Consider the following 27,624-nt stretch of genomic DNA (forward strand, 5'->3'; position numbering starts at 1 on the left):
CTTTTTCTGCTAGTATATTCTGATATTGTGGGCAGTAATTCAGTACAATACTGCCTTATAAACTGATCTTCTAGGCCAGGAGAGTCAAACTTAAGGCCCGCAGTCCAAATCCGGCCCACACGGTGCTTAGATCTGGCCCGTGGGGTCGCCCTGGAAACACCAAACCATCGGCCCATGATGTCTCTGTCAGCGAAAATGGAGCTCAGGAGGGTCATGCACAGCCATCCCAGATGCTATTGCAGCCAAAAACAGGGCCCAGGAGCCCATTTTCACCGGCAGAGTGCTTTGGCCACCACAGGCACTCCCAACACAGTGACTTAATGCTGGGCATGCCCACCGCAGCCACACCCACCCTGGCCCCCAGAGGTCAAACACAATCCTGATGCGTCCCTCAATGAAATTGAGTTTGACATCCCTACTCTAGGCATGTTGATAGTTCTGAAGTGGATATCATATTTTATTCAGAATCCTTTTGGCCATATGTGGGGAGAGTAGGAGCTTTTTTTCCATTCCTGTTGTGGATGTTCTGGGATTTCAATAAAAAAGGGTCCTGTATTGCACTGATAACTGACAACAAATGAAAGAAAACACAGCTCTTTGAATACCTACAAAGAATACCTACAAATACCTACCTTTCAAGGGAAGTTATTGAGGTAAACACCCTGAATGAACTAGATTATCTGGTTCATTTCTCTTGGGTTTCAGGACAGGATATGGAACTAAATTTATCATTTTTATGGATGATCTTAGTTAGAATTAGCATAGGAGAAATGATATTCAGTTGCTTTCAGTATCATTTTTCTAGCTGGCCTGTGAAGGTTGAGAGTGAGGGCATCGTATAAGTGATCCATCACTGGAAGGGATTTCAAGCTCTTAGGCAGTCTGTTGTAAGGGGCTGCAAGGCCCAACTATCCCACTTATATTTAGTATTTACATAAAGACATTGAGAACATTTATCCAATTGCACAAGATGAGATGTCATTATCTCATCTAGCTACTGTGTCATACAGGAGATGTTAAAGTTCTTTTTCAATGTATGAATGAGAACAAACAGATTTAAACTGTTTAAATCTGGAGGCTGACCAGGGCTCTATTGGTCACCTTGGGTGGCTTCTCCTTCCCCCCCTTCTTCCCCCAGGTATGGGTGGGTGTTGGCCTTTGATGGCCACCCACCCTTGGTCTTGGACTGGGTTCTTTGTCTGCTATCCCTACTTTCGCCCCAGGGAAGAGCTTGTGCCTGTGGAATTATCACCATTGTCTTTAATAACTTTACAAACTGCTGGCTTCTTGTGCGACCCCAAACTGGAGGAGAACTGGGCAAAACGGTGTGCAGGTGCTGAGGGGGCTGTTTGTCATCCGCCAGATGAAAGGATGGACTATTGTGACTTTATTGTCGGTGTCATCTGGCCCAGTCACTGTGAGAGGGTGACTGGGATAATTATCTTCCGGATGTGGGGGGATGCCACTGGCCCCTTTCACTGCTGTGAGAGGGCAGTGAACCAGCTCCTGATATGAAGATCTACTTTGACCCAGTATTATTGGACGATCTGGTGAAGCCCTGACCAGTTGACTCTCCACCTCTGTTTTGTGTGATGTTTACGGCTGCTGACCTGCTTGCGCTGCGAGACTCCCCCCTCTCGCAGGTTTGGCCCTCACTATCGAGGGCCTACCTTGATGACGGATTTTGGAATCCCGAGAGGTGGCATGCGGCGAGGAGGGGGTTGTGGGGTTTTTTGGGGAAAATTTTAGATAAGGTTTTAAAGGTTTCTGGGAGGGGGGTGGGCTCGGTGGGTTTGGGGGAGAACATGTCGGGGATAGGGCGGCCACTGGAGCTTTGGATCGGGTCGTGCCTTTGCAGCCTCTGACCCGGCGTCGATCTCGCCTGGCTCCTTGGTTCACCGAGGAGCTGAGGGAGATGAAGCGCCGGAAAAGATGCCTGGAGAGTGGTTGGAGGGCCAGCCATTCTGAATCTGACCGAACACTGGTAAGGTCTCATTTTAAGACCTACCTGGTGGCGATAAAAGCAGCGAAGTATAACTATTTTGCCACTCTTATTGCGTCATCAGATAATCACCCGGCCGCCCTGTTTAGGGTGACCCGCTCCCTGCTCCACCAGGAAGCGCGGGAGGACCCCTTGGAGGGTAGAGCTGAGGATTTTGTACAGTATCTGTATGACAAAATCGCTCAGATTCGGGAACACCTGGACTCTGACTGGGTAGATTCAGGGGGAGGACAGAGGCAGGTCTTGTGCGTATTATCTGGGAAGAGTTTGATTCCGTGACGCCCGAAGACGTGGACAGGATACTGGGCAGACTGAGCGCAGCCACATGTTTACTGTACCCGTGTCCCTCCTGGTTGGTGCTGGCCTCTCGGGAGGTTACACGAGGCTGGCTCCAGGGGATTATAAATGCTTCTTTGAGTGAGGGTGTCTTCCCTGCTGCCTTGAAAGAGGCGGTGGTGAGGCCTCTCCTCAAGAAGCCTTCCCTGGACCCGGCAGTGTTGGCAAATTATCGTCCAGTCTCCAACCTTCGCTTCATTGCGAAGGTTGTTGAGAGTGTGGTAGCGCGACAGCTCCCCCAGTACCTGGATGAATCATCGTATCTGGATCCGTTCCAGTCGGGCTTCAGGCCTGGGTACAGCATGGAAACGGCATTGGTCGCGTTGGTTGATGATCTCTGGAGGGCTCGGGACAGGGGTTGTTCCTCTGTCCTGGTCCTATTAGACCTCTCAGCGGCTTTTGATACCATCGACCATGGTATCATGCTGCACCAGCTAGAGGAGTTAGGGGTGGGGGGCACCGTCCTATGGTGGTTCTGCTCCTTTCTCTCTGACCGGTTGCAGTCCGTGTTGACGGGGGCAGAGGTCGACCCCGAGGCCCCTTGTATGTGGGATGCCACAAGGGTCGGTCCTCTCGCCTCTTCTGTTCATTTATGTGAAGCCTCAATTGTTCTAAGTCAAAGACTACCTATAATGATTTTGCCAGTGGATAGTATTTGAACAAAAAGCTGAAGCTAGAAAGATCAGTATTTTAAGTATTTTTTTTGTTTTATAGGATCACCAATGGAGACATTTCCTATATGGTTTGATTGATCAAACTTGCTTGTCCTTTCAGATTAATTGTACTAATTAGCCAATTCTGACTGCTCACTGGTTTTCCTACTTCATTTTATTTCAGTGATGCTTTCGACTATCAATATGGAGTGGTTGTCATCCGTCTGAGGGAAGGTTTGGACATATCTCATCTTCAGGGACAAGGTAATCCTTAATATGACTTGGGATTTTCATAGTATTAGAATTATATCCTTCCTTTACAACAGCAGCAACCACTCTTCTGATGTTCTCTGTATTGTAATAGGCTTCCTAGATATTATTGTAATGTCTGCATCAGACACTTGAAAACCTGAGGGGAAAAACAAACCCAGCTCCTTAGAACATTCTGTTAGTAGCACTCTATTTAATCTTGTTCTCTGCCCTCTATGGGCAGTTGAGTTGACTTCAATTCTATTTCATTCTCAAACGTTGTATCACAATCTCTGATGGTGGCTTCTTGGGAGTTTTGCCTTTTCTTTTAGCTAAAAATGATAAGGATAAGAAACATTTTTTAAAAAATCTTTCTTTCCATAATCACACAATTTTGGCACTAGTGAGTTCATTACTTAATAGCCTGGAGCTACTATTTCTTGCGCTGCATCTTCTTCAACTATTTATTTCTATTGATTTCATTTCTGCCATCCATCATTGCTAGTGGCTCCAAGTGAAAACTTGGCTCCAATAATTAAGATCATGAAATTACTGCTAAACACTTTCTGCCCAATTATCTCTCAGGTTGAAAATAAAATGCCTCTGTCACAGTAGCCCCAGGTCTAAGCATGGAGATTATTGCATCTCCAGTGATCAAATATTTCATCAGACTTTGTTTACACAATATTATGAAATGATTTGCATCAAGATATGCATCACTTTTTCTGTTTTAGAATTGGGAGCAATAGCAGCTGGAACATAACAATGTACGTGTTGTGGCCTCAAAATATGCACCACTCCTGCTTCTAGGAATATGTTGTTTCCCCTATGCAGTTTTTCATCTTTCCTTCACTAGACTTCCTAAAGTACAAGTTTGTTTGTTTGCTTGTTCGTTAAATTTATTTGCTGCCTAGTGGGGCTTGCTATAGGTAGCTTACAACAATAAAAACAAACAAATGAAAAAAGTACTATTATTTTGGTACATAATAGTACCCAAATAATGAAATAATAGAACAATGAAAAAAACAATGAGATTATAGCAATATGAGAATAAAGGATGGGTTGGTAGGAAAGCAGGGAGTGAGGGTGGAAATGGGGTTTGCTATCAATCTAGTAGCCACCTCCAGTGTGGATATAATATACTGTATATAATATTATCGATTACATGATCAGTCAGCTTAATCTAGTCAGAATTACTGGTAGCAGTTATTTCAATCTTTGGTTCAGAGCCAGTGGACTATGTCATGTAATGCTTTCCATCATTAAAACCTTACTTGCCCCAGATTACTAGTTGGATTCTGCTAATAAGCACACCTCTGGGATATTCAGAAGCATAGACACCTATGGCCATTTTGATCTTAGCAATGTTTCTAAAAGAAGTTAGAGATGCTTGACAAAAGCCTTCACCAGTTTCACTACTATAAACCAATATAGTATTTAAGGAAATGTGACTGCCAGTTCATAAGAACTGCTCAGTTTGGGGTGCCCCTTAGTTTGTCCATATTACATTGCACTAGCTCCCAGTCCTTTTCCATGTGTAACTCAAAGTCCTGGTTATCACCTTTAAAGCACTACATGGCACAGGACCAAGTTATTTCCAAAACTGAATCTCCCCAGTGGTATCTGCCTATTTCACCAGATGCAGATCCCTCCTCTTAAACATGGTCTCCCAGCGAATCCTAGAAACTGTGCCTTTTCTACTGTGGCACCACCTTTCTCCCAATGATCCAGCATGCCCCAATTCTCTTAGCAGAAGCCCTTAAAAAACTGGTTGTTCCCTCAAGCGTTGGATAAGGTAAGACTGGAACACATGTTAATGGGTTGAAGAGCATTGTTTATAGTGCTCAAAGTTATTTTTTTGGAACAGTAGCTTTATTGCTTTTGGTTTTTATTGTTTTGTGAGCCACCCAGGGCTGTGACACATAAGATGGGCAGCCATGCCAGTCCTTTGAATTATATAAATAAAATAAAAGACATAAACAAGTTATAAAGTCAGCAGACCATACCAAACTTTGTCCACTGCATGTAAAATCTCCTGAATGGCTATCCATAAAATTTAGATTTTACTCTGTAGTAACAGCACTACACTATTATAATAGGTATCTGAATAAGCAGTAAGGTGGACCCGATTTTCAATACTTCAGAATACATTTCTAATAATAGTGCACCTCTCTAGTTTTGATAAGAAATTCCATCAACTGAACCCAAGCTCCTTCATATGAATTGATGTTTCACTTAACTATACTTCGGATATTTTCTGTTTTTTGAGAATCCCAGCCATCAACTTACCATATTTTTCAGACTATAAGACGCTCTGAACTATAAAATGCAACTAGCTTTTGGGAAGGAAAACAACAAAAAAGAAATCTGCCTCTGTCTCCCAGCAATTTGCCTCCTTGCAGCAAACAGCCTGGTCGGCTTCAGCACAGCCTGATTTAGCACGAGCAGCTGATTGGCAATTGGATCTGCCTCCCGGAATTCCGCTTATCAGCTGTTCCAGGCTGCAGGGATTCCCACTGCCCATCACCACTGCCACCTATCGCCACCTCCACGCGTCTCATTTTTGGCCCGTTCCAGGTGGCAGGGATAGGCGATCCCCGCTGCCTGGAACGGGCCGAAAATGGGACATGCGGAGGCCAAAAATGGGTGTGCGGATGCGGAAGCGATGGCGACCTCCGCAGCCTGGAACAGCTGCTAGGAGGTATTTTGGGAGGCAGATCCAACTGCCAATCAGCTGCTCATGCTAAATCAGGCTGTGCTGAAGCTGACCAGGCTGTTTGCTTTTTGCTGCAAGGAGGCAAATTGCTGGGAGGCAGAGGCCTGACGGGTGGTCGGGGCTTTAACATTCGCTCTATAAGAAGCACAGACATTTCCACCCACTTTTTTTGGGGGGGGGAAGTACGTCTTATACACAGAAAAATACGGCAATTGTCTCAGCGGTAAAAACTTAAAGGCCAACTTTTTCCGCAAAGTAGGCCATAATAGATCATTCAGGGACGTGGATCTGCACAACTGCAATGGGCCATACTTTGAATATGCTTTTCCTTTTGTGTTGTTACAAACATCTTCAATATGTTCTTAGATCCCTTGGCCCTTTGTATCCTGGTCACTCTGTCACAGATGAGGCAACTGTGATTCTCAATCCTTTTGTTATTTCTAAAGTACTCATTGTGCTTTCCAGCTAGAGATAGTCTTCTGATACAGAGAAAGGCTAATTGCATCATTTGGATCAGCATTTTCTTTGTCTGATAACCTGGTTCTTTTCCAGCAAATGTTTTTAGTAGATTTAGGAAATTTCCTAGAAACCGTATATAAACCTTCACTTGAAAAACCTATGATTATTAATTGAATTTCTTGTTTAAGTGGAATTATATACATGCTTGATAACTATTACTGAGAAGTTTTTCAGTTTTTAATTTAAAGTTCTATACTTTCTTTCATTAAAGTATATTTACTGCTCTTTCTAGTGTACCAGTCTCGGATTGCAATTCAGTCTCTTTCTCCTCAGATTTTTTTTTTTTAATTTGAATTATATGCCGCCCTTCTCCGGAGACTCAGGGTGGCTTACAGTGCGTTAAGCAATAGCCTTCATACTTTTGTATATTTTATACAAAGTCAGCTTATTGCCCCCACAAACTGGGTCCTCAATTTACCTACCTTAGAAAGGATGGAAGGCTGAGTCAACCTTGAGTCTGGCAAGATTTGAACTTGCTTTAATTGCAGACAGCTGGTGTTAAATTACAGTGCCTTGTCCGCAGAGCTATCCAGGCTCCTAATTTGAAGTTAGATTAGGAGCCTGGATAGCTCCTAATCTTAGAAGATCTGAAGTCTTTAAGGATTTTTTAAAATTGTACTTCATTTTTACATTTCTTATAGGTAGTCCTTGTTTAGCCACTACAGTTGAGACCAGCAACTTGATTGTTATGTGAAGTGGTCATTAAATGAAACACAACTGTGCTTAAGATCTTATTTTCACTTTGCTTTGCTTTACAAACCTATAAAGGTTGTAAGCACAAGGATTGGTTGCATATTTTATTTTCATCACCCTCATAATTCTGGTTGCTAAATGAGGCAGTTGCTAAATGAGAACTACCTTATATTTCAGATTGATTACTATGATGCACTTGTGGCAAACACCAGAAGCATGGATAGTTGTCCCAGAGTTATAAGCAGAGCTTTAGTGCTGACTATCCTTCCTTTATCTGTTCAGAAGACTCACATTCCATTTTATCTAAGGTAGTTTACAACTTCTAGTTGCTAGATACTAGTTAATTGTCTTATCCCAGGGGTGAAATGTAAAATTTGTTACTACTGGTTCTGTGGGCATGGCTTGGTGGGGGAAGTAATGTGACTGGGTGGGCATGGCCAACTTTTTTTTAAAAAAAAACTTTTCAAAACATTTTTTCTACAACCTCTTTGGCCGAAGAGGTTGCAGAAAAAAATGCTTTGAAAAGCTTCTGACGATCCCAGCTGAGCCGCGCGATCATCAGAGGCTTTTTTTTTTCTTTTAAAAACATTTTTTCGTCAGAAGAGGTGTAGAAAAAATGCTTTTAGAAGTAAAAAAAAAAGTGTCTGATGATCGTGCAGCTCAGCTGGGCGTGGTGGGGGGGGTGCAGGGATTTTTGCTACTGGTTCTCCGAACCACCCGCCGCCATCGCTACCATATTGGGCGATCCGGTCCGAACCGGGAGCATTTCACCCCTGTCTTATCCGCACTGGACTTCTGTAGGCCAGGGGTCTCCAATCCCTGGTCTGGGGACTACAGCCTGCTAGGAATGGGCCGTGCAAGTGAGCGAAGCTTCATCTGCACATGTGCAGGATCTAGGTAGCGTACAAAACCACGCCCAAACCACAGTCCCTGGTGGCCAAAAGGTTAGGCCACCATTTTTTGGTAGGTCCCAAATCTTCTCTTTATTACGCAGATTCTGGCCCAAAGATTGGCCAGTCTAACACTTTCCCAGAGAAATCATAGGCTAAGTAGAACTGTTTTACCAACTGGTAGCTAGATCACTTCCAACAGGCGCTAAATAATATCTCTATAACGGCTAACATAATATAGATTGTCTTTGATCATGGGAAACCATTACTGAAACCCTAATACAGTTATCTACAAAGTGCTCAGTATTGACCTCCAAGGGTCAATAAGATTATCCAATATTTAAAGTACTATTATTCAAAGTAGTGTTTATTATATTATTTTCATATAATAAATGTTTTGGGATCAATGAACAACCTGAACCTTGACGAAGAAGTTGATGAGGTGAAGAATTGGGGACACCTTATCTAATGCTGTGACATTATAACCATTTTTATATGCTTATATGCTCATAAATTGATGTTTCTGAAACCTTTGGAAAAATTCTTTTACATCCATTCTTTTCTAGCCAGGATCATTGCCAGAGATAAACTTACTAAATAACTATGTATTTAATATATAGAAACCATGAAGAATGATGACAGATTATTTTCCTGTGATTGTAACTCTTCGGCTACAACACATTGACACAACCAATCTCCATTCTCTTGTGCAAATAGCAGTAGCACTTAGACTTACATACCACTTCACAGTGCTTTACCGCCGTCTCTAAATAGTTTGCAGAGTCAGCATATTGCCCCCAACAATCTGCGTCCTCATTTTACCGATCTCGGGGGGGAAATGGAAAGTTGAGTCGATCCACTTAGAATACTGCATTCTAACCGCTGTGCCAGCATGACTCTTGCCAACCTTGGCAATTATTACTGTGCATTCTGAATATGAACATTGAAAATTTTTAGTTATAGAGATTCTAGTGAAACACCTACGCAGAATCCCTAAGTGCAAAAGCTGAGATTCCTCCCGGAAAAATCATGGTTTCAAATAGCAACCTATCCTTGCATAAATATTGAGTCATATATATTTTAATGTTCACAGAAGAATTATTGTCATCCCAAGAGAAATCACCAGTAACGAAAGACATTATAGTAAATGTGGACTACAGCAAGAAGACTGATACGGTAACTTCTAAGCCTGTTACTGAAAAAGGACCTATTCATAAAGGTAACTATGTATTTAGTATATGTATACTTCTTTTTTTTCTAGAAACTCAAGGTAGCGTGTATAGTTCTTTTCACATAGGTGTATGTGTGCACACAGACATACATACACATAATAATTATTATTATACCAACCCTACAATTTAGATTTGACCCCAAATAGTAACTGATCACAATGTTATAGTGCTGTGGGTATTTAAACCTAAGACTCCTTGTTATATAACGGAATAATTGTGCAGATCTTTTATTGGCCATATATCTGAGGAAGGGAATATGTTAATTCAAGTTTTTTCCTTCTTATTACATTTTGTTTCATATTACAAAGTTTGAAGCTTTTGAGAGTTTCAGAACCAGCAGTGTTCAGTTTAATTGGTACAGTGTGTTACTGAAGATTATTCATTACAAATTAAATTAATAAATAAAGCTTTTGGTACATTGAGGTACTGCACCAAAGGGGTTGCTGATATGATTATGGCAAGCTTGTTGACTATAATGTGGATTAAACTGATAAATATATACTGGCTCTGCCAAGTCTAAAATATGTGCTTGTAGTCACTTGTGTAGACTAAGTCTATTTTACATATTTGCCCAGTTGTACAGCTTGTCTTGAGTTAAATGTGAGACTGATCATTGTTTTTACTCATCCTCTTTACATCTTAAGCTAATGTAGAATTTTAAATTGTATCAGTATTTCTTCCCTGAATAAAATACTTTTGTGTGTACGTTATGTTGTATGCATGTGTGTGTTTGTATGTCTAGTGCAAAGAGAGGGATATAGTGGACATTTATTTCAGCTACTAACATGTTGCTTTTTTAGAAAAGTTGTGAATATGCTAATTAATAACATGATGGCATGTATTAATTCATATTCGATTTTTACCATTGAATGGTAAAGTGGTCCATTATCATTAATATTGCAAATAACCTTTTTTCATTTTTTGTTTACTTTGAAAACTTGTCCAGAAGAAGAAGATGATGTCAAGACTCCAACACAGCCACTTTTGAAAAAAGGCAGGCCATTTTCCATTTTTTTTTTTTGTTAAATCCATTTTCCTTTTCTGTCAGTGTCCATTTATTATTTCTTTCATATCTTATTTTGTATATTGTTTATCACAAGTAGAAGTTAATAATTCAGACTTCCTGGGAACTTGGGCAAATGTTTTGGCTAGGACAGTTAGCATTATTTTTTTTGAATTTCAGTAACTTGTTTACCTAAATCACTTTTTATTGCTGTGCTAAAAATGTAAGGATTATATTACAGTGTATGTATTTCATTGTTCCAAATAGCTGATAAAAGTGATGCTAATTATTTCAAGCCATGACCAATATCTAGATCAGTGTTTCTCAACATTTTGTAGCTTTAAATTCTGTGGACTTCAACTGGCTGCTTGGGGAATTCTGTGAAGTCCACACAGCTTAAAGCTGCCAACAACAGAGAAATACAGATCTAGATAGCGGAGTAAAAAGTGGTTGACCATTCATTTACACTCCCACTCCTCTCAGCAGTGCACTGCATATTGGGAGCTTCAAAAGCATGCAATGTGATGATACTGAAAAAAATCAAGTGTAATATTAGGTCCATATATTTTAGAACATATCTTCTTTATCTCTTATTTTTTTCTATTCCTTGTAAACCAGCTTCTGCATTTGAATGGAGATGGGTGATCGGATATTTTGGACTTCATTTTCTTCCAAATGTCACTTCTCAATTTTACAGATCCTAAGGGCCCGTCTGTTCCTCTGAACTTGGCCGATCAAAAGCTGCTTGACGCAAGTTCCCAATTTCAGAAAAAACAAGGCAAAAATTACATTGATGTTTGGTGGCTCTTTGATGACGGGGGTAAGACTTTTTTTTAAAAAAAATGACAAGAAAATTAGAAATGTTATCTGGTATTTCTTTTCCAAACTAATATTGGGTTTTTTTCTTCCCTCTAGGCTTAACACTTTTGATTCCATATCTTCTGACAACCAAGAAAAAATGGAAAGACTGCAAGATCAGGGTATTCATTGGTGGAAAAATAAATAGAATCGACCATGACAGAAGAGCGTGAGTTTAATGAATTTAAACAAAGTTCCTTTGGCTAAGATTTTTTCTACTTTAACCAAATCAATTAATCAAGCCCAATCAGTGCATTGATATATATTATTCTTTACATCAAAATTCATAAATTGCTTTAGAATAATGATACTGCCACAATGGGTAAAAAGTTTATATATGACTCCTATGTTTTGTTGATCCTTTTCTAAGCACTTCAGCATTCATAAGGAATTGCTTATGAAATTAAAAGTGGGATGAAGAATTAAATGTATCTTTTACTTAATCATTAGATTTAGAATATACTAAAAAAAATCTCATACAAAATATTTTACCCTACACATTTCATAGAATGTAAAAGTTGGAAGAAATAATTTAGTCTAATGTCTGCACAGTGCAGAAATCTTCTACAGGTAGTTCTTGACACATGAATGGTTGCTTAGCAAGTCTTCGAAATTACAGTGGACCTCCCCAGAGCAACTTACAACCCAGATTCAAAGTTTTGATGGCTCATCCTAGTCACATGATCACATATTGGGCCCTTGGCAACCATGTTGCATTTATGGCTGTTTACACTGTCCTATGTGACCTTGATTAATGATGGGTGGCATTTACTTCCAGTTTACAGCAAAAAAATGCTCATTGTGAACAGTGGATTTGCTGAATGACCATGTTCGCTTAATGACCATGATGTTTGCTTTACAAACTCTGCATTTAATGACCACAAAAAAGGTCATACAATTGAACAAGGATCATATGATGACTCACTTAACAACCAGTACAACCATAATTTTGAGCTCAATTATAGTCATAAATTGAGGACTGCCTATATTAACAATATACCTAACAGAGGTCCATCCAGTTTCTATTCAAATGTCTCCTGGGAAAGAGGATCCCCAACTTTCAAGGCACTATACATTTCATTGTTGAATGTTCAACATCAAGATTTTCTTCCTGATGTCTACCTATGCCTTGTCATTTAAAGCCATTGCTGCTGCTTCAGTCTTCTGAACTGAATTCTGAGCTGAATTTCATTGTTCAGCTCTGTTTCCTACACAATAACCTTTCAGAGACTTCTAAACAACCATTAGAGTGCTCCATCGTCTGCTCTTCAGGCTAGCCGTACCCAGTGCCTCTTAGGCTTTCTCATAAATTTTTTATTGTGGCTGCTGTCCTCTGGAACCATTCCAGCTTATCAATATCCTTAAATTATGGAGCTCAGAATTGGATGCAGTATTCTAAATTTCCACGGTTAATTATGGTCTCTTTCTTTAACTTTCAGGATGGCAACATTGCTTAGCAAATTTCGGATAGACTTTTCAGATATCATGGTTCTTGGTGATATCAATACAAAACCAAAGAAAGAAAAGTAAGTTGCATACTAATTTCCAATATCAATTTCTATGTAATTTAAATGAGATACTACATTAATATTTAGACTCTAATGTAAAATGATTATACAATGAGGTTTCATTTTTAAAAATCATTTAAAATAATTAGTAAGAAAAGCATAGATATTGGGTAAGAAATGGCTTTTACAAAACATGGACTGAATTGCTATTAAAAACAGAATCATTAAGTGCTATATGAATGTCATGTATTTAAATAGTTTCCTTGTGATAATTTATTTTAATTATAATTTTAACTTCAATATCTCAATAAGGAAAATAATGTCTTAGTATGATTTCTTAATTACCAAATAACTCTGAAAACAGATAGGTCTTGCTTAACAGCTGTAACTGGGGCCGGCAATTTCATCACTAAGTGACAGTCATTAACTGAAATATAACACGAGCATGCCAAATTTACAATGTCAGATGCATTGCAGTAGTAAGCAAATCACAATTGTTAAGGCAATGTCACATGACCACAATTTATAACCCACCACTGAGTTTTCATGTCAGAAGCTGATTCTGAAGGTTGCAAATGTTAACCACATGTCTGTAGGATGCTGCAACCATTGCAATTCAGGTTGCAAAATGCCTGAACTGAGATCGTGTAACCATGTGGATGCTGCCACCGTCATTATTTCAAGGACCAATTGTAAATTTATTTTTTCAGCACTCCCATAAATCCAAGCACATGCTGAAGGGGCAGTTGGTAAACAAGGAATATCTGCAATAATAAGCCCCTGTCCTCTAAAGTCTTAACCGGTGAATCTTGTCTAGATATAAAAAGGCAGGATTAAAATTTCAGTTAATGAAAATTCCAACTTTACAGTGTATAATGAACAGGCCCTACACTACCTGGGAAGACTTAATGTTTTTAAATAGAGGTAAATTGCAAAACAAATTTGTGGCATCCTTAGTGCTCTCTCAACTTGGTTGTCTGCTCAGGGGCTGCACTGAAGATATTACCTAGTTAAGGTAACAAAACATCCAAGCTCAGAGAGGTTCAAGGAATCCATTGCTTAAGCCCAAGCTACATTTATTCTCTTCTATTGGGGAAAAAAAATGCTAGGAACCAGGACACCTCTGTGCAGAGATATAGTAGCTGTTCAATTCCAGTTATTAGGCCTGCAGTTTTTAATAGCATTATATGATATGTGACATGCTAGTCACATGCCTTACTGTGGATATAGTGGTTAAAACCGAGAATTGATACATTCCAACTCTGTGATCAAATAACTTTCAGCATTGCAGCCTTTGAAGAAATGATTGAACCATTCAGACTTCATGAAGATGATAAAGAACAAGATGTTGCAGACAAAATGAAAGAAGATGAACCTTGGAGAATCACAGATAACGAAATTGAGCTGTATAAAACCAAGGTATCTAGCATTCTTTCCCACATGTACAAATTTCTGAACTTTACATCAGTATTCCAAATTAATTTTTAAATGGTTATTTGCCTTTCAGAGATCAGTAATGTTTTCATTTTTCTTACAGAGTCACCGTCAGATTAGATTAAATGAATTATTGAAAGAACATTCAAGCACAGCTAATCTAATTGTTATGTAAGTACTCATTTCTGTAATTCTTGACATCCTTTCCGGTAAATATTTGAAATAACAAATTACTCAAAAGTGTTACACATATAGTCTTTGTTTAATGTCCATTCATTCAGTGAGTATTCAAAGTTGCAACAATGGTGGAAAAAAATGGACTTGTGACTGCCCTTGAACTTACAATCATTGTAGTACCTTCATGGTCACATGGTAATTTGAGCCAATTCCCATTTACAACCACTCCCCCAGCTGACCTTTGTTGTGTTTGCCTGCCTCACCCTCTCCACTGAGTTTACCATCCTGGCCATGCGGAGAGGCACCATAACTCCGGAGCTTCTTGTGCTATAGCACCCTTGTGCACCCTCTCTCACCCTTTCCAGGCCTCACTGGCGATCTGTTCCCTCAATCCATGGTCATGCTACACTTTGTTGCCCATTCACATACCCTCCCCCAGTCCCACTGCACTCACCTCACCAGCCACTTGCACATCCCACCTGCACCAGTTCCAATCTAACCTTCATCACTCCTTTAGAGGCTTTCTGAGATGACCCAGGCTGCATCCGGGACAAACATCATAACTAGCTCTTTGGTAAGACAACCTCATCCTTGTAGAATAATGCCAATTATATGGTTGTTGCACTAGTTGCCAATAGGCTTCTGGGACCAATTCATTTCCATTAAAACCAATTTTGCAACAGGATATGTGATCAGAGATTTTCCTAGCTTGAATCTGTCTATCTTAGAGATGCCTGCTGTAAGTTTCCCCCCTTCTCATGAAGTTCCTATGGAACAGATTTCCTGTGGGAACTTTCATTTTTATACCAGCCCTGTTGTCCTTGTTTTTGCGTTCTTTTTTTTAAAAAAAAAGAACATAATTTTCGGGATTTGAGGAGATCTATAAATATAGCTAATAAGCATTAAATAATAAAAATAACCTTGGGTCAATGTAAGCTTAATTGCATAAGAATTTAGTGATAATGGAAAGAATACAGTATGGTGGTTTGCAATAAATTAATCATTTAATTGGGTGAATCCTGCTTGAATATAGGTCTTGCTACTAAAGAACTTGGGGGTGATTGGTAGAAATAGCAAATCAAATAAAAATTTAAAAACTGCTTTCAGCAGAATTGTGAATTGTTTATCAATACTACTCAATGAACAACATTGAGTAAAACCATTTCATGTCAAAAAATATTTTGGATGCCAGATCAGTTTAAATTAGATTACATAATACAGTTCTAATTCTGTCCATCTGTGAATAATTTTTCCTCCTCTGTTTTTTAATAGGAGTTTACCAGTTGCACGAAAAAGTGCAGTATCGAGTGCATTGTACATGGCCTGGATAGAAGCTCTTTCAAAAGACCTTCCACCCATTCTCCTTGTCCGTGGAAATCATCAAAGTGTTCTTACCTTCTATTCATAAACTCTCTTGTGCAAGATGCAACGGGGAAGAAATGGTACTTCAGTGCCTAGAGGAAAGGGACTGGAACGTTCTATTAAAATATTAACCTCACACAGAGGCAGAAAGTGATAACTTTCTCACTATTCCCCTGACTCAAAAGCACATAAGGAAAGTCACTATACTCCTAAAGTTGTGGAAGTTCCATTTTTTTCTAATTCTTCTGTAATTTAATCTTGCTAAATGGGGGAGGATTCCTTAGTAAAGAATAAATAAACAAGTTTTTCTTTGCTACTTGAAAGGCAGCAATAAAGTGTTTATTTTTGATCAATGAAAGGGTTATAGATTTATAAAAACCTTTTAGCCTTGAGGTGCCTTCTGAAGTTAACCAAATTTCATCCATATATCGTTTTGTAAATTTATAAAGTCAGTCTGCCATTGGTTAAAACTTTAGATCAGACTTCCTCTAGTTTCTAGACTCTTCCATCTTACAATAATAAAGATGCTGCATTCTGTTCTTCCATGAAGGTATTAGTTTGGACTGTTGTATGTTTCTTATTGTTTGAAACAGGGGGGTTGTGTGTCTGTGGTCTGTGTATGTGTCTGTTTAAGAGACTGGTTAGACCTAAGAGGTAAGTGGGATGACTTGGCTATGATAATAAAGTCAAATTCAAGCAGTTAGCATTGAGGACTTTGTAATGTTCAATTTTTACTACTGAAAGATGTACTTAATTGGGAACTATTGATGTTCTCCAATTCTATCCCGTCCTATGTTTTCCTTGGGCTCCTATGACAGAAGATTAACCGGCCAGATTTTATTGTGCAGCTCCGTTGTCAAAGGGTGCTTTTGTCACAGGATGCCATCGGTGTTGGGACTGATACTGTGTGTGCCCTTTTGGGGGAACCTTATGGATAAAGAATAGTTCTGTGGGACCATGTTTTGTCCAGGGCATCCAAAGGCAGTTTATTTAAAATCTGCTAAAACTCTTGCTAAACACTCAGGTTTGGTTCTCTTGAGCTTTTTAATTTGATAAGAAGATGGTGTATTCCAGAACTGCCCATTTGTGTGCCCTCTGTTTGTGGATGGGTATATATTTCAATTGCTTTATATTTTTTTATTCTATGAACTGCTTCCTGAAGAAACTCTTGAGACTTTATCCAATAATTATAACAACACTTATACCTGTTACCTGTAAGTTGCCTAAAAATATGTTTCAACTTTTGGCTTTAATACAGAGCGCCATATTAGATCAAAGATCTATAATTTCAGAGTTTGTAAGTGAACACATAGCATATAAAAAAACAGCTTTCCTGCTAAGTGAAATCAAAATCTGTGAATGAATAATTGTTTTGGAAGATCTGGTTGATAGGACAACAGGATTCTTGCATATTGTAATAACCTTCAGTAACATACTGCTCTAATGCTGATTTTTTTTTTTCAAGAAGTGCAATACACGTTGGCTGCCACATAGAGTAATTCATTGCCAGGATATATTTTTCAAAGGAAATTGGAAGTTTATAATAGTTTATCATTACTTTTTTTAAAAAAATCACATTGCAAATAAGAGTATTGATTACTACCAGATTGATTGATTGTTGCTGTGATGAGAGAAGATGTAAAATTACTCAGTGAGGCTGAATTTCCTTTCCTTTCCCCTGTTAAGTGCAGACTTAGAATAGGATAGAAAACTGTGTCACCATCCAGAAGAAATGCACTTGGACACTTAGCAGTTTGGCCCATTTAGGGCAGCCATTATTTGTGATGTGCAAAAGAAAGGAATTGCATTTCTGTCTGTGTGTGATGGCTGAAATAATTATTTTAACATTTGGATCTATTGATGGGTACCAAATATAGTCTGTGACTTAAAAGTTCTTTATCCAATTAAAATTTCCAATATTAGAAATGCAAAATGCCAAATTATAACATTATTAAAGCTCTCCAGATAATATATACTATTAACTTGTTAGCAAATTTAGCCATTCCAGTTTCTATTTACTATAATTTTAAATTTCTTTTGGACACTTTTTACGTTTCAATCAATAACTTGAAATAGTTTTCCATTGACACTCAGCAATATCATTTTTATAAATTTATTTTGTGAAATTTGGAAGTGTTTAGAAAATAGTTGAAGAAATTGATTATTTATTATTTTCATTATGTTTGTCTTTCCTTTTTACACAATTATTTTATATGCTATTTTGTTTATTTAAAAATGAACTACGGTCTTAATTTAAAGCTTGAGCTTTGGTTGGTACTATCCACAGTCCAAAAATGTTATGTCATTTTGATAATGTATTGCAACTGTTACCTACAGTTATGACTTTTCTAATGTTTTAACAACATGGAGTATTGCAGCTACTCTACTATACTGAAGAAAGATCACTGCAATAAATGGAAGTGAATTAAATACTTTTTGTCTAAATCATTTCATTTTTATTTACAGTGTTTCCCCCTGCAAACACCCCCCCCCCATACCTACCCCAGTGCGGTTCTGACCATTTTCCTTCCATGTCATCTGTTTTGGCTATTGCAGGTTTAATATTTCAAGCACCATTGACACTCTTTCTGTCGTCTCCAGATAAGATAACCTTGATCTGTCATAGTTCATCCACTTCCTTCTCCAGCGGAATCTGCCTAAACAGCTACTTGCTTTTAACTGTCTGCATGCAGGCCAAATATGAATTACTTGGCAGGATCAGCCTAGCCCAGCAGTCTTGCTTGTCAGAGATAAGAAAAAATGCAGTCTTTCCCTATTTATCTGTGAATGAACTCATTCTTAAGTTTGATACTTGTACATTTAAGTTCAGAAACATCTACTGCCATCCAAAGATTGTGCCATTCTTCCCAGTCACCTATCCATCCTGGCCACAGATGGTGTCTTTCTCTCTCTCTTCCAGGCTGTGTCCTGCCAAACTTCATTTATCTCAGAAGCCTTACAGCTGTAATGTTTCCAGAAAGATTTCCTTGGCTTGGCATTTGCTCTATCTAGCACTTATCCTTAAGAAAAGAGCCTGAAGGAGCCAAGTTATTTACAAGATTGGGGGGGTGGGGACCAACCCAGATTGATTTTGGCTTGGTTGAATAATGCTAGATTTATCAAAATGTGGCAATTTCACTAATTGGGAATTGTTTTCAAATGATCCTGGAGGAACTCATGAACAAGTGAAATTGAAAAGGCTATCTGCCTTGGTTCGTAAATGTACATAAAAATAGTTTTATATTGCCTGTAGTGAAGAAATTCATGCATATAATTTCTCATTGATAGACCTGTCCATGATTTTATTTAAACTTTTCAGTCATTGTGGCAATTTCATAAACCAAATAGAATATAATGTTTCGTATTCCAGTGTATATATGGAATATTCCTTTTTTCACGGCTATTCTGCATTAGATGAAGAGGACTGATCCATAAAAATATTTGCATTGGTATTAACTGCCACAGAATTCTTCATTGTTCCTGCATAGATCTTTCCAAATCTTATCCCACCTTAAGTATGAAGAATCAAGTGCCCTCGGTATTTGCTGTCTGCATTTGAACCTGCCCCAAGGAACTCTATTCCGGCTGTCCCTGCTTCAGCATGTCATCTGCGGTGGCAGCTCAGTTGCAAAAAAGGCTATTCTCATCTGCTGCATTTTCAATACAGGCAAACATAGCCATGGTTTTACAACATCTAGAAATTGTTTGAGGCACTTTTTCGGGGGGGGGGGCGTAATTTTAACAGTACATGGATTGTGCCATCTGTGCTGTTTCCCAACATTATGGATGAGTGCCAATAGTTAAAATAATTCAAAATAACTATCCACACACAAAAATGGGAATTAAACGCACTTGAGACTTCTAGAGCCATCACAATTGCTTTATTTACAAGCCTATAAAGAAGCACATTTCCAGTCCCAGGAAAATATATTTTCCAGTCATTGCTGTACTTGCATCCTTCAATTTTATTTAATGGCATTTTAAAATCCTCTTTCCTGACCTCATTTGGCACTCCACTGCTCTTCCATTGGAGGGCCACAGTCCCTTGAGATAGAGCCGGTCAGCACTCCTGGCTTGTCTTTGATACAGTGTGTGTTGCATTGCAACCACCTCCTTCCTCAGCTTCATGCTCAGTTTCACTGAGCTGGAACTGGTGGTTAATTATGCAGTTCCTATAAAAGTTTAATGCTTTTTAAAAATTCAGATGATCTATAATCATGTTTTATTGTATTATTGCAATACGTCTTGTGAAAATCAAACTCTGATTGCTTTACATTCATATTTTGTATTCAGTTTTTTCTTTGTGAGACTTAAATATAAAATTCTCTGTTCCTGTTTGCTTTTCTCCCATTAATTCTCGTCATCTTCAGCTGATGTAGTTTAGTTCTACAAAAACCCAGTTCTATTCATTAAGATGCAAAAGAATTCTGCATTTAGTTTTAACCCACGAGTTCAGCAAAATATTCCAGTGATTCACAAATCTATGCAGAATTATAAATAAATGCCTTTTCAGCTCTAGTCTGGTTAGTGTATGGTTTAACACAGGGGTGTCAAACTCATGACGACTCGTAACTTATCACAACTTTTTTCCCCTTTGGGCATGGCCAGCGCGTGACACATCTGGGCTGCGGGCTGTGAGTTTGACATCCCTGGTTTAACAGGTTTCAGGATAGATATGTTTCCGGTCATGAGCTCTGAATCTAAAATTGCAAATCCTCCTCCTATTCAAATACTAAGCTGGGCCATAGGGAAAAACTAAGCTGCTATTTATTTTATTCTTTCACCTGCTTAGCAACGTTGGCTAACCACCTGCATCTTGTTGGAGGCTGAAGCTTTCTCTGTGGACTTGTGAGCATTCCTGAGGGGGAGAATCTTACTCAGAGCAACAATTAGGAAGCAGGTTTTTAACTGTAGCAGAACATGATTTATAAGCATAGGCAGCACCTAGCACTGAGCTAACTACATTCCATGCCCCACATGGCTGAGAAGAGGCAGGAGGAAATAACCTCACATTAGCTACCTCTTATAGCAGGCAGATAGCCAGTATAAGGTTGGCCCCACCTTAGGCATATAAGGCAGCTGGGTGACTGGGCCATTCTGAGTCATTCTCTCTCAGCCCAACTCACCTCACCGGGTTATTGCTGTGGGGAAAATAGGAGGAATGTGTGTTGGATATGTTCACTACCTTGAGTTATTTATAAAAATAATAAAGGCAAGTTTTTTTAAAAAAAATTGAAATTTACGCTGACTTGCTATGTCTTGTGGCCCATAGATCATGAAGGGACTGAAGCATCATGGGATTTGAATCTTCAACTGACATTTCATTTCCCTGACTTTGCCTGTGGCCCCAAATGACAGCATTCACAGCAATCTAGAGATAGAAGGTCATCTGCTGAGTAGCATGCTTTGAAATCACTGCAGGGCTGGTTTGTTCATCCAAAATGGGGAACACTAGAGCACGACAATTTTCCCTCAGGAGCGGGGAAGGTGTATGTGAGCGATGGCGTTACAGATTTGGCTGGATAACCACACTATGGATACCAGAGCGAATGAGTGGTAGACCTTGCTAGTCCTTCTCTAGTAGCTTGCCTTAGAATAAAGAAGAAGAGAAAGACAGTAGTAACGATGAACTCCTATGTTCTGGTTCAAACCTAGACTTCCCTTTGGAGGATGCTAGGCTTATATTGGAGTGGAATGTAGGCTCAAAGTTAGCCTTCCATTGCATTTAAATTTCTTCCAGGAAAAAGGAGCAGGTATGAACTTGCTACCTGGGCTATATAAGCTTGCCAATTTGGGGTTGTTGTTGGGTTGTTAGGTTTTTGGGGTTTTTTTGAATATTCAATATTGTTTTATTGTCTTTTTTTGTGTGTGTGCAGAATTAGAGTGAAAATATTTCTGAAGAATGATAGGGAAAGTCCTTTTTATCTCTCCTCCAATTTGTTTTCCCTTCCAGCAAGGTTGCTAGAAGCATCTCTCAACGGGCCTCTCCACTCCTGTCTATGCAGGAATGGAGAGGCCAATTGAACTGAACCAGATAGTATGTCAAGTTTGAAATGAATCAGATAGTATGTCGAGCGGGAAACAAAAATTGAGAACACTGTTATATGGAAGTTGTCAAACGCCATCTTGTGGTCAGAGAAAAATCCTACAAACTTTGCTTATTTCGATTTTAATATCAAACTATAGACACTGACCCCACTGTGTGGTTATCACATTTTGTACCCTCCATGCATTGAATAATATATATATCAATGCAATGAACCTCTGTTAGTTTAATACCTAGACTTTTGTATTATAGCCTGCATAAGGTTTTCAGCAAAGTCATCAAACTGAAATTATTCCTTTAGTGCCAGCACTACCTATACGGCCGGTACGCTCTCATAGAGAGGGGCTCATCTGGGTGCCGTCGGCCAAACAATGTTGACTGGCGGCCCCTAGGGGGAGAGCCTTCTCTGTGGGGGCACCTACTATCTGGAACGAGCTCCCCCCGGAGATACGGAGGATCCCGGATCTGCGCACCTTCTGCCGCACTCTTAAAACCTTTTTATTCCACCAGGCAGGCCTGGCCTAATCTTTTCCCTCTTTTTAATTATGCAAATTTTAATCGGTTTTTTAAATGATTGGGGTTTTAATCTGTTTGGGCCAAATTGTTTAATTCGATTTTACTTTGTTTTTAAATTTTGTATCTATGTATTTTTACTGTTTGGCTGTTCACCACCCTGAGTCCTTCGGGAGTAGGGCGGTATATAAATTAAATAAGTAAATACCTATACAATATTCAGGAAAATCTTTGTTAATTCCAATTCTATAGAACAGGTAAGAATTACTTTTGTTGTGCTTTCAGAAAAACATACATTGAAATATAGACATTTGAAGTGTGACAATTCCCTCATATCTCAGTTTCTAAGGCAACTTTTTTTTTTTGTTCTAGAAGTCTACCTGAACTCATATGCATGTTTAACCAACCAAGAGCTACAACTGAACTAAAATAATCAATGTATACAAATTCAGGCTAAAAAAGATCTGAGATCATATGAGGAGTTTCTGCCAATGTCTTTAGATTAAGCACAGGAGAGAAGGGTCATTGAACTAATATTAATATTAAATATTTAATCCAAATAAAGCAACCATTCTCTCAGAACAGAACATTCAAGATCATTTGTAGTGTAGATAACTTTGCACGGCTCATCCCACCTTCTCCAGCATTTGCTGAGAAAATGCTGGTGATTCTTTGCCTTTAAATTCCAAAGCCAGCATTTTTTTCAAACTCCTTGTGCTGTTTTCAAAAGCAAAGGAGGCACCCATTTAAATAAAGGTAGGGCCAAGTGCAGCCAACTATTTTAAGTCTTTGAAGAAGAGAAGAATGAAGTAGAACCTGATTCTGTGCATTACCAGGTACAATTTGAAAACTGAACTGAATGTAAAGAATACACTTCCACCTAGGTTGGCCTACATTTCCCATAATTCTTAGCTACCATGATAATTTGCCAGGTTAGGTGGCAATAATGGGCTTGGAAGTGCTACAGACACTGATAATTATAATCAATTTGCTACATTTTCACCTGCAAAGGCAGACATTCAGGCTTACTCAATGCAATAAGAATAGGTATAAAGAACAGCATAAATGCACAACAGGTGTGTTGAAATCTGGATTTAATTCTTAAAAGTAAGGTCATTCTCACTAACTTTCCATTTACCTGGAATGCCGTGGGTGATTTTAACCCTACCAGCCTGGTTCCTGGGCTCTACAAAATTCCATTGTCATTTGCCAGAGTAGCTGCACTGAAAGTGGAAGCATCTTTTTAACATGTAGCTAAAATACTATACAGGGAAAGGAGAAAGAGGACAGATACTAATCCCCCCCCCATTAGAGTGTTCCTTGCAATTGGGCCCCAGTGAAAAGAATAGTTTGGGGGAGTAGAAGAAAGTTCAAGGATTAAAAGATTATCATTTGCTTTGCCTCATTCTGATTTCTGGAAAAGACTAGTGATCCAATAAAGGAGAATATTTGGAACTCAGGGATGAAATGTGGTGTCCTTAGGGTCTGAGCTTGGTTGTTTTCTTGCGTCTTCAATGCACTGATGATCTTACCTAATTGGAGTAATGAAACATCTGCAAGAAAACAACCAAACTCAAAGAGCACCAAGGACCCCTTAAGACCCCCTAAGACCCCTTTAGTGATGGATTCCTCACATTGCTTTACCTGCTGATGATCAGTTCATCTTCATCATTCCTTATAAACGTCCCTTCTTTCCAAATTGGCCTTTCAATTTCTGTGTCTCCAATTTGTTCTTTCAGGGCTACTCTGAGAGCCAGCATCTGGGAAGAGGACAGTGTGCAGGGGCAGAAAGATGGAAACCAAATCAGGCCTTTGTGACACAAGCACACACATTTGACATTGCATTGTTTTGCATGTACCTATAAAAGGGGGAGGGGCTCACAGCACAACAGTGCCACACTACTTAGCCATTTTGACAAAAGCAGCAATCCTGTAAATATCCAGGACTACAGCAACTTGGATCATATTCTGTTCCAAACAATAAAATTAGAAGCTCTTCAAAAAACAAACTAACAGGTATTTAAAAAGTATAACTTACAAAGCTCCAGCAATAATTTCTATGATTTAATATACTTTGGCTGCTCTTAAACATATTTAAAGTACGGGTATGTTTTATAGATGTAGGTAAATTGGAAGTGTTAAATCAATAAAAGCTCATTAAATCTGTTGTTGATAATTAAGGAAATATTTCCCTGCCAAACTGAGAACACTGATGCAAGAAGATAGCTGACCTTGAAGCCTGGTCTGTCTTGCCTCCTCCTTCAGAATACAAAGGATGCTTTTGTTCAGGGGGAGGCATGGCTAGCTTCAATCTGTTATCACCATTTTAAAAAAATAAACACAGGGCCCCACATGACTCACATCCTTCTACCTATGATTCTGCTAGCCTTCAGAATAGACAAGTATCAGAAGCTTTATGAATTGTCTAGCAGTGCTTTGCCAGAAATAGTCATTTTGTATACACTACCTATTTTTCATAAGGCTCAAGGTTTAGAATCCTATGTAATAAAACATAAGTGTTGTAAGGAGCCCATTGGCCTCCTGAATGATCTCTGAGTAAAAACTTGCTTTTAAGGTCCTTAACAATCAGATTGTCAGGACAGCCACCAAGTAGCCCTCATGGGATGGGAATCTTCAAGTCCTTTCTATATGGGTATGGTCTTGTGGGTCCTATATGTGAGGGAGACCAGAGCTGTCATGCCACTAAATGCTGGGACCAAGGCAGAGGGCCTCCCTTCTGGGCCTAGGACAACTTCCCATGGCCAACTCACTGCAGCCAACTCACTATGGCCAATTTGCCACAACCAACTTTCTGCGCTTAACTCATCACAGTCAACTCACCGCAGGACAAGAATTACAAAATATTTAAGAATTGGTGGAATAGAATCATTAAAGAAAGGATGCAAAAGGAGGGACAAAATGAAATGCAAATGACAAAAATTTAAATATTTTTTAAAATTATTTTAAATTAAATTGAATTGTTGAATTGTCCCACAGCAAGTTGTCCCTGAGTGAGTTGGCCTTGGTGGGTTATTCCGTTCCGCTTCCTTCCTTAGCCCTACTCTTCCTGCCTTTTCCTCTGTGCTCTGCAGGGAAAGAAGTCTCCGGTCTTGGAAATTATTGCTCTTTCTACATGTGCGGATTAGATCACATAAGTGATTAATTAAGGGGCACCACTTAACACAGTCTCTTAAATAAAATTACCAAGTCATTAACTGAATTCATTATTCAGATTCCCAATATACTTTGACCCACAATGTAAAAGTTGAGCCCTTTTTCATACTTTCCATCTGCCCTATATTTCACACTAATATTTTTCAGTTGTGTCTCAGGAAAAGTGCTACAATTCACTCAGAAAACAATGATAATCCTGTGTAAGTTCTGCAAAATTGAAAATAAGGAGAGAAAACACATCATCATTCACTCCTAATGTTATAAGGTTGACTATCTCCCCATATCAAAACAAAATAATGCAGCTATCGGAAAATAAGTTTTATTTCAGGAAAAGTGATGCTGTATTAATACAAAGACCAACAAAATAATACTGTTTTTTTTTTCAAAATGCAATTTACAAAGTTTTCTTTTTTCATAAAAGAAAATACACAGAAAATACAGAGTATGAACCAAAACAGTGAGCATAACTTCTGGCAATTTTTGATCAGTACAGATTAAAAAAAAAGAGGAAAAGCAGGCATGGAATGTGTTTTGTGTTGGTTCACATGTGAGGCTTTTTTATATGACCTGTAACAAGTACAAGTTATTATTTAATAGCACCATGGTGACATACACTTATTAAATGACAAATTAAAACAAAAATAAAAAACACACTAAACTAAATGCCAACACATTGTACAAAGGTAACTTATAAAATAGGCTATGATAAAACGAGACATATTGTGTATAACTACAGCATTAATGAACATTCTTATTTTCCAATATGTGTTTTTTCCATGCAGCATGAATAGTGTACACATATGACAATTCTGCAATAGCTCAGCCATGTTTATTTCAGGATGAATTCAAGCCAGCACCACTTAGAATGAAACAGATGTTCCCTTCTAAGAATACATGATTTGTAAATCAGCTGCCTACAGTAATGCAAATATGTCAAGCACCTTTTGTTGTAGTTAATGAGGTTTGTGTGATATAGTGAGGTTACCTGAAGGAAATACAGTACGGGTTGGCTTGCGATACCAAGGATATCACAAACATTCCAGGTATTTTGTTACAGTGGTTGTGCATCATTTCCGTGAATAGTCTTCTCTGATAGAAAAATCTAGTTTGTATGATGTGCATGTTGAGTATCAGCACCAAGTTTAAAATTGAAATTCTGATCATGGTTATTTAAGATAATGCATTATTTAAATATCTTGCCTAGGGAAAAGAAAGCCCTTGGGTATTATATTACAGTGCTCATTTGATCACGTGATTTTTTTAAAAAAATGCTTTGTGGATAATAGGCACAAGACTGAGAGGAAACTTTTTCAATCTATTCGTTTCTGTTTTTTTCTAAAATACCTAATACATGTAATAGTTCAAATCCATAAAATTGCAAAGAAAAGCAAGTGTTTTCTTTTTCCTTTTTAACACAGATTGTTAATTTCTCCATATATTATTGCATTAAAAATAAATAAAATCTCTATTTTTAATTTAGGAACTACAGCAAAATCATCAATATGCTAGAGTGCTTATAGGAAAAAAAAAGTAACTCACATTTTGTGCCGTTTAGTGCCATATATGATTTTTTAAGCACCACATTTTCTTTTTTTAAAAAATATATATTTAAAATTGAGATTATATAGACAATATAGTAATCATGATTGTTGGCATTGTTATCAAGGTTTTGGTAATAGAAAGGTTGAGGTCTGTTCTTCAGTCTTATTCAGGACAGAAGGATGCAGAGGTCACTATTTGCAATTTTGGGTCTTCTGAAAAAGTAAGTTACCGACCCCTTTAAAGCTTTCAAAACCAAAGTATATGATATGATGCGTGAAGAGAAGGGAATCCTTCATGATGGGAGTGAGGAAGGAAGGTTTTAATAGAGTTCAATCCAAAGTCTCATTTTAAGAGCTTCTCCAAGTTCTCCTAGGAGGTAGTTGTCCTCGTTGCTTTCTTCCAATTTCTTTAGTTCTTCCTTTTTGTACAGAGGAATGCTAACTATTTCCAGTGTGTAAATACCAACTGTGGCTTTTTTCTTAGCAACCTGAAGATAACTGAGCCCATCTTTCTGGTGTATCCGGAAGGTGCTGTTGTGATTACCAAAGGAGATAGCGTAGCGGTTGTGATTTGTGAGGCTCTCTATTGCAGGCATGAGATCTAATATATGTTCTTTATTGCCAAGGCCAGTTACGCTGAATCTCATCTTCAATGGAAGATCAATGTCCAAACTTTCCAAACTGATCTGTTAAACCAGAAAGCAAAGGTAAGGGCAAA

At 38.5% G+C, this 27,624-nt stretch overlaps 2 protein-coding genes and 1 long non-coding RNA gene across 6 annotated transcripts in view; 1 reads left to right on the top strand and 2 right to left on the bottom strand.

Annotated features, from left to right (window-relative positions):
- SLC12A2 (solute carrier family 12 member 2) overlaps nt 1-18,062 on the top strand; it is a 50,698-nt gene extending 32,636 nt beyond the window's left edge. The window contains exons 20-28 of one of the 3 annotated variants that reach the window (XM_034410001.3): nt 3,176-3,255; nt 9,152-9,277; nt 10,237-10,284; nt 10,991-11,113; nt 11,209-11,320; nt 12,591-12,677; nt 13,943-14,078; nt 14,197-14,264; nt 15,543-18,062. In XM_034410001.3, coding sequence (XP_034265892.1) covers nt 3,176-3,255; nt 9,152-9,277; nt 10,237-10,284; nt 10,991-11,113; nt 11,209-11,320; nt 12,591-12,677; nt 13,943-14,078; nt 14,197-14,264; nt 15,543-15,678 — 916 coding nt within the window. In that variant the 3' untranslated portion in view covers nt 15,679-18,062. The remainder of the gene's footprint in view (nt 1-3,175; nt 3,256-9,151; nt 9,278-10,236; nt 10,285-10,990; nt 11,114-11,208; nt 11,321-12,590; nt 12,678-13,942; nt 14,079-14,196; nt 14,265-15,542) is intronic. The other 2 variants (XM_034410002.3, XM_034410003.3) reach the window with 2 other exon arrangements.
- A 1,515-nt stretch (nt 18,063-19,577) lies between these two features.
- On the bottom strand, nt 19,578-23,925 carry LOC117661943 (uncharacterized). The gene is made up of 2 exons (XR_004590170.3): nt 23,836-23,925; nt 19,578-19,804 (listed from the first exon to the last, which is right to left on the bottom strand). It is a non-coding gene; the product is annotated as an uncharacterized LOC117661943 (long non-coding RNA).
- Nucleotides 23,926-25,668: 1,743 nt separating this feature from the next.
- Nucleotides 25,669-27,624, bottom strand: part of FBN2 (fibrillin 2) — a 125,622-nt gene continuing 123,666 nt past the window's right edge. For both annotated transcript variants that reach the window (XM_034410004.3, XM_087886020.1), the window contains exon 65: nt 25,669-27,592. In XM_034410004.3, the coding sequence (XP_034265895.2) occupies nt 27,227-27,592 (366 nt within the window). In that variant the 3' untranslated portion in view covers nt 25,669-27,226. The remainder of the gene's footprint in view (nt 27,593-27,624) is intronic.

This window comes from Pantherophis guttatus, chromosome 2 (assembly GCF_059756535.1).
Source record: "Pantherophis guttatus breed Tessera chromosome 2, ASM5975653v1, whole genome shotgun sequence".
Taxonomy (NCBI): Eukaryota; Metazoa; Chordata; class Lepidosauria; order Squamata; family Colubridae; genus Pantherophis; species Pantherophis guttatus.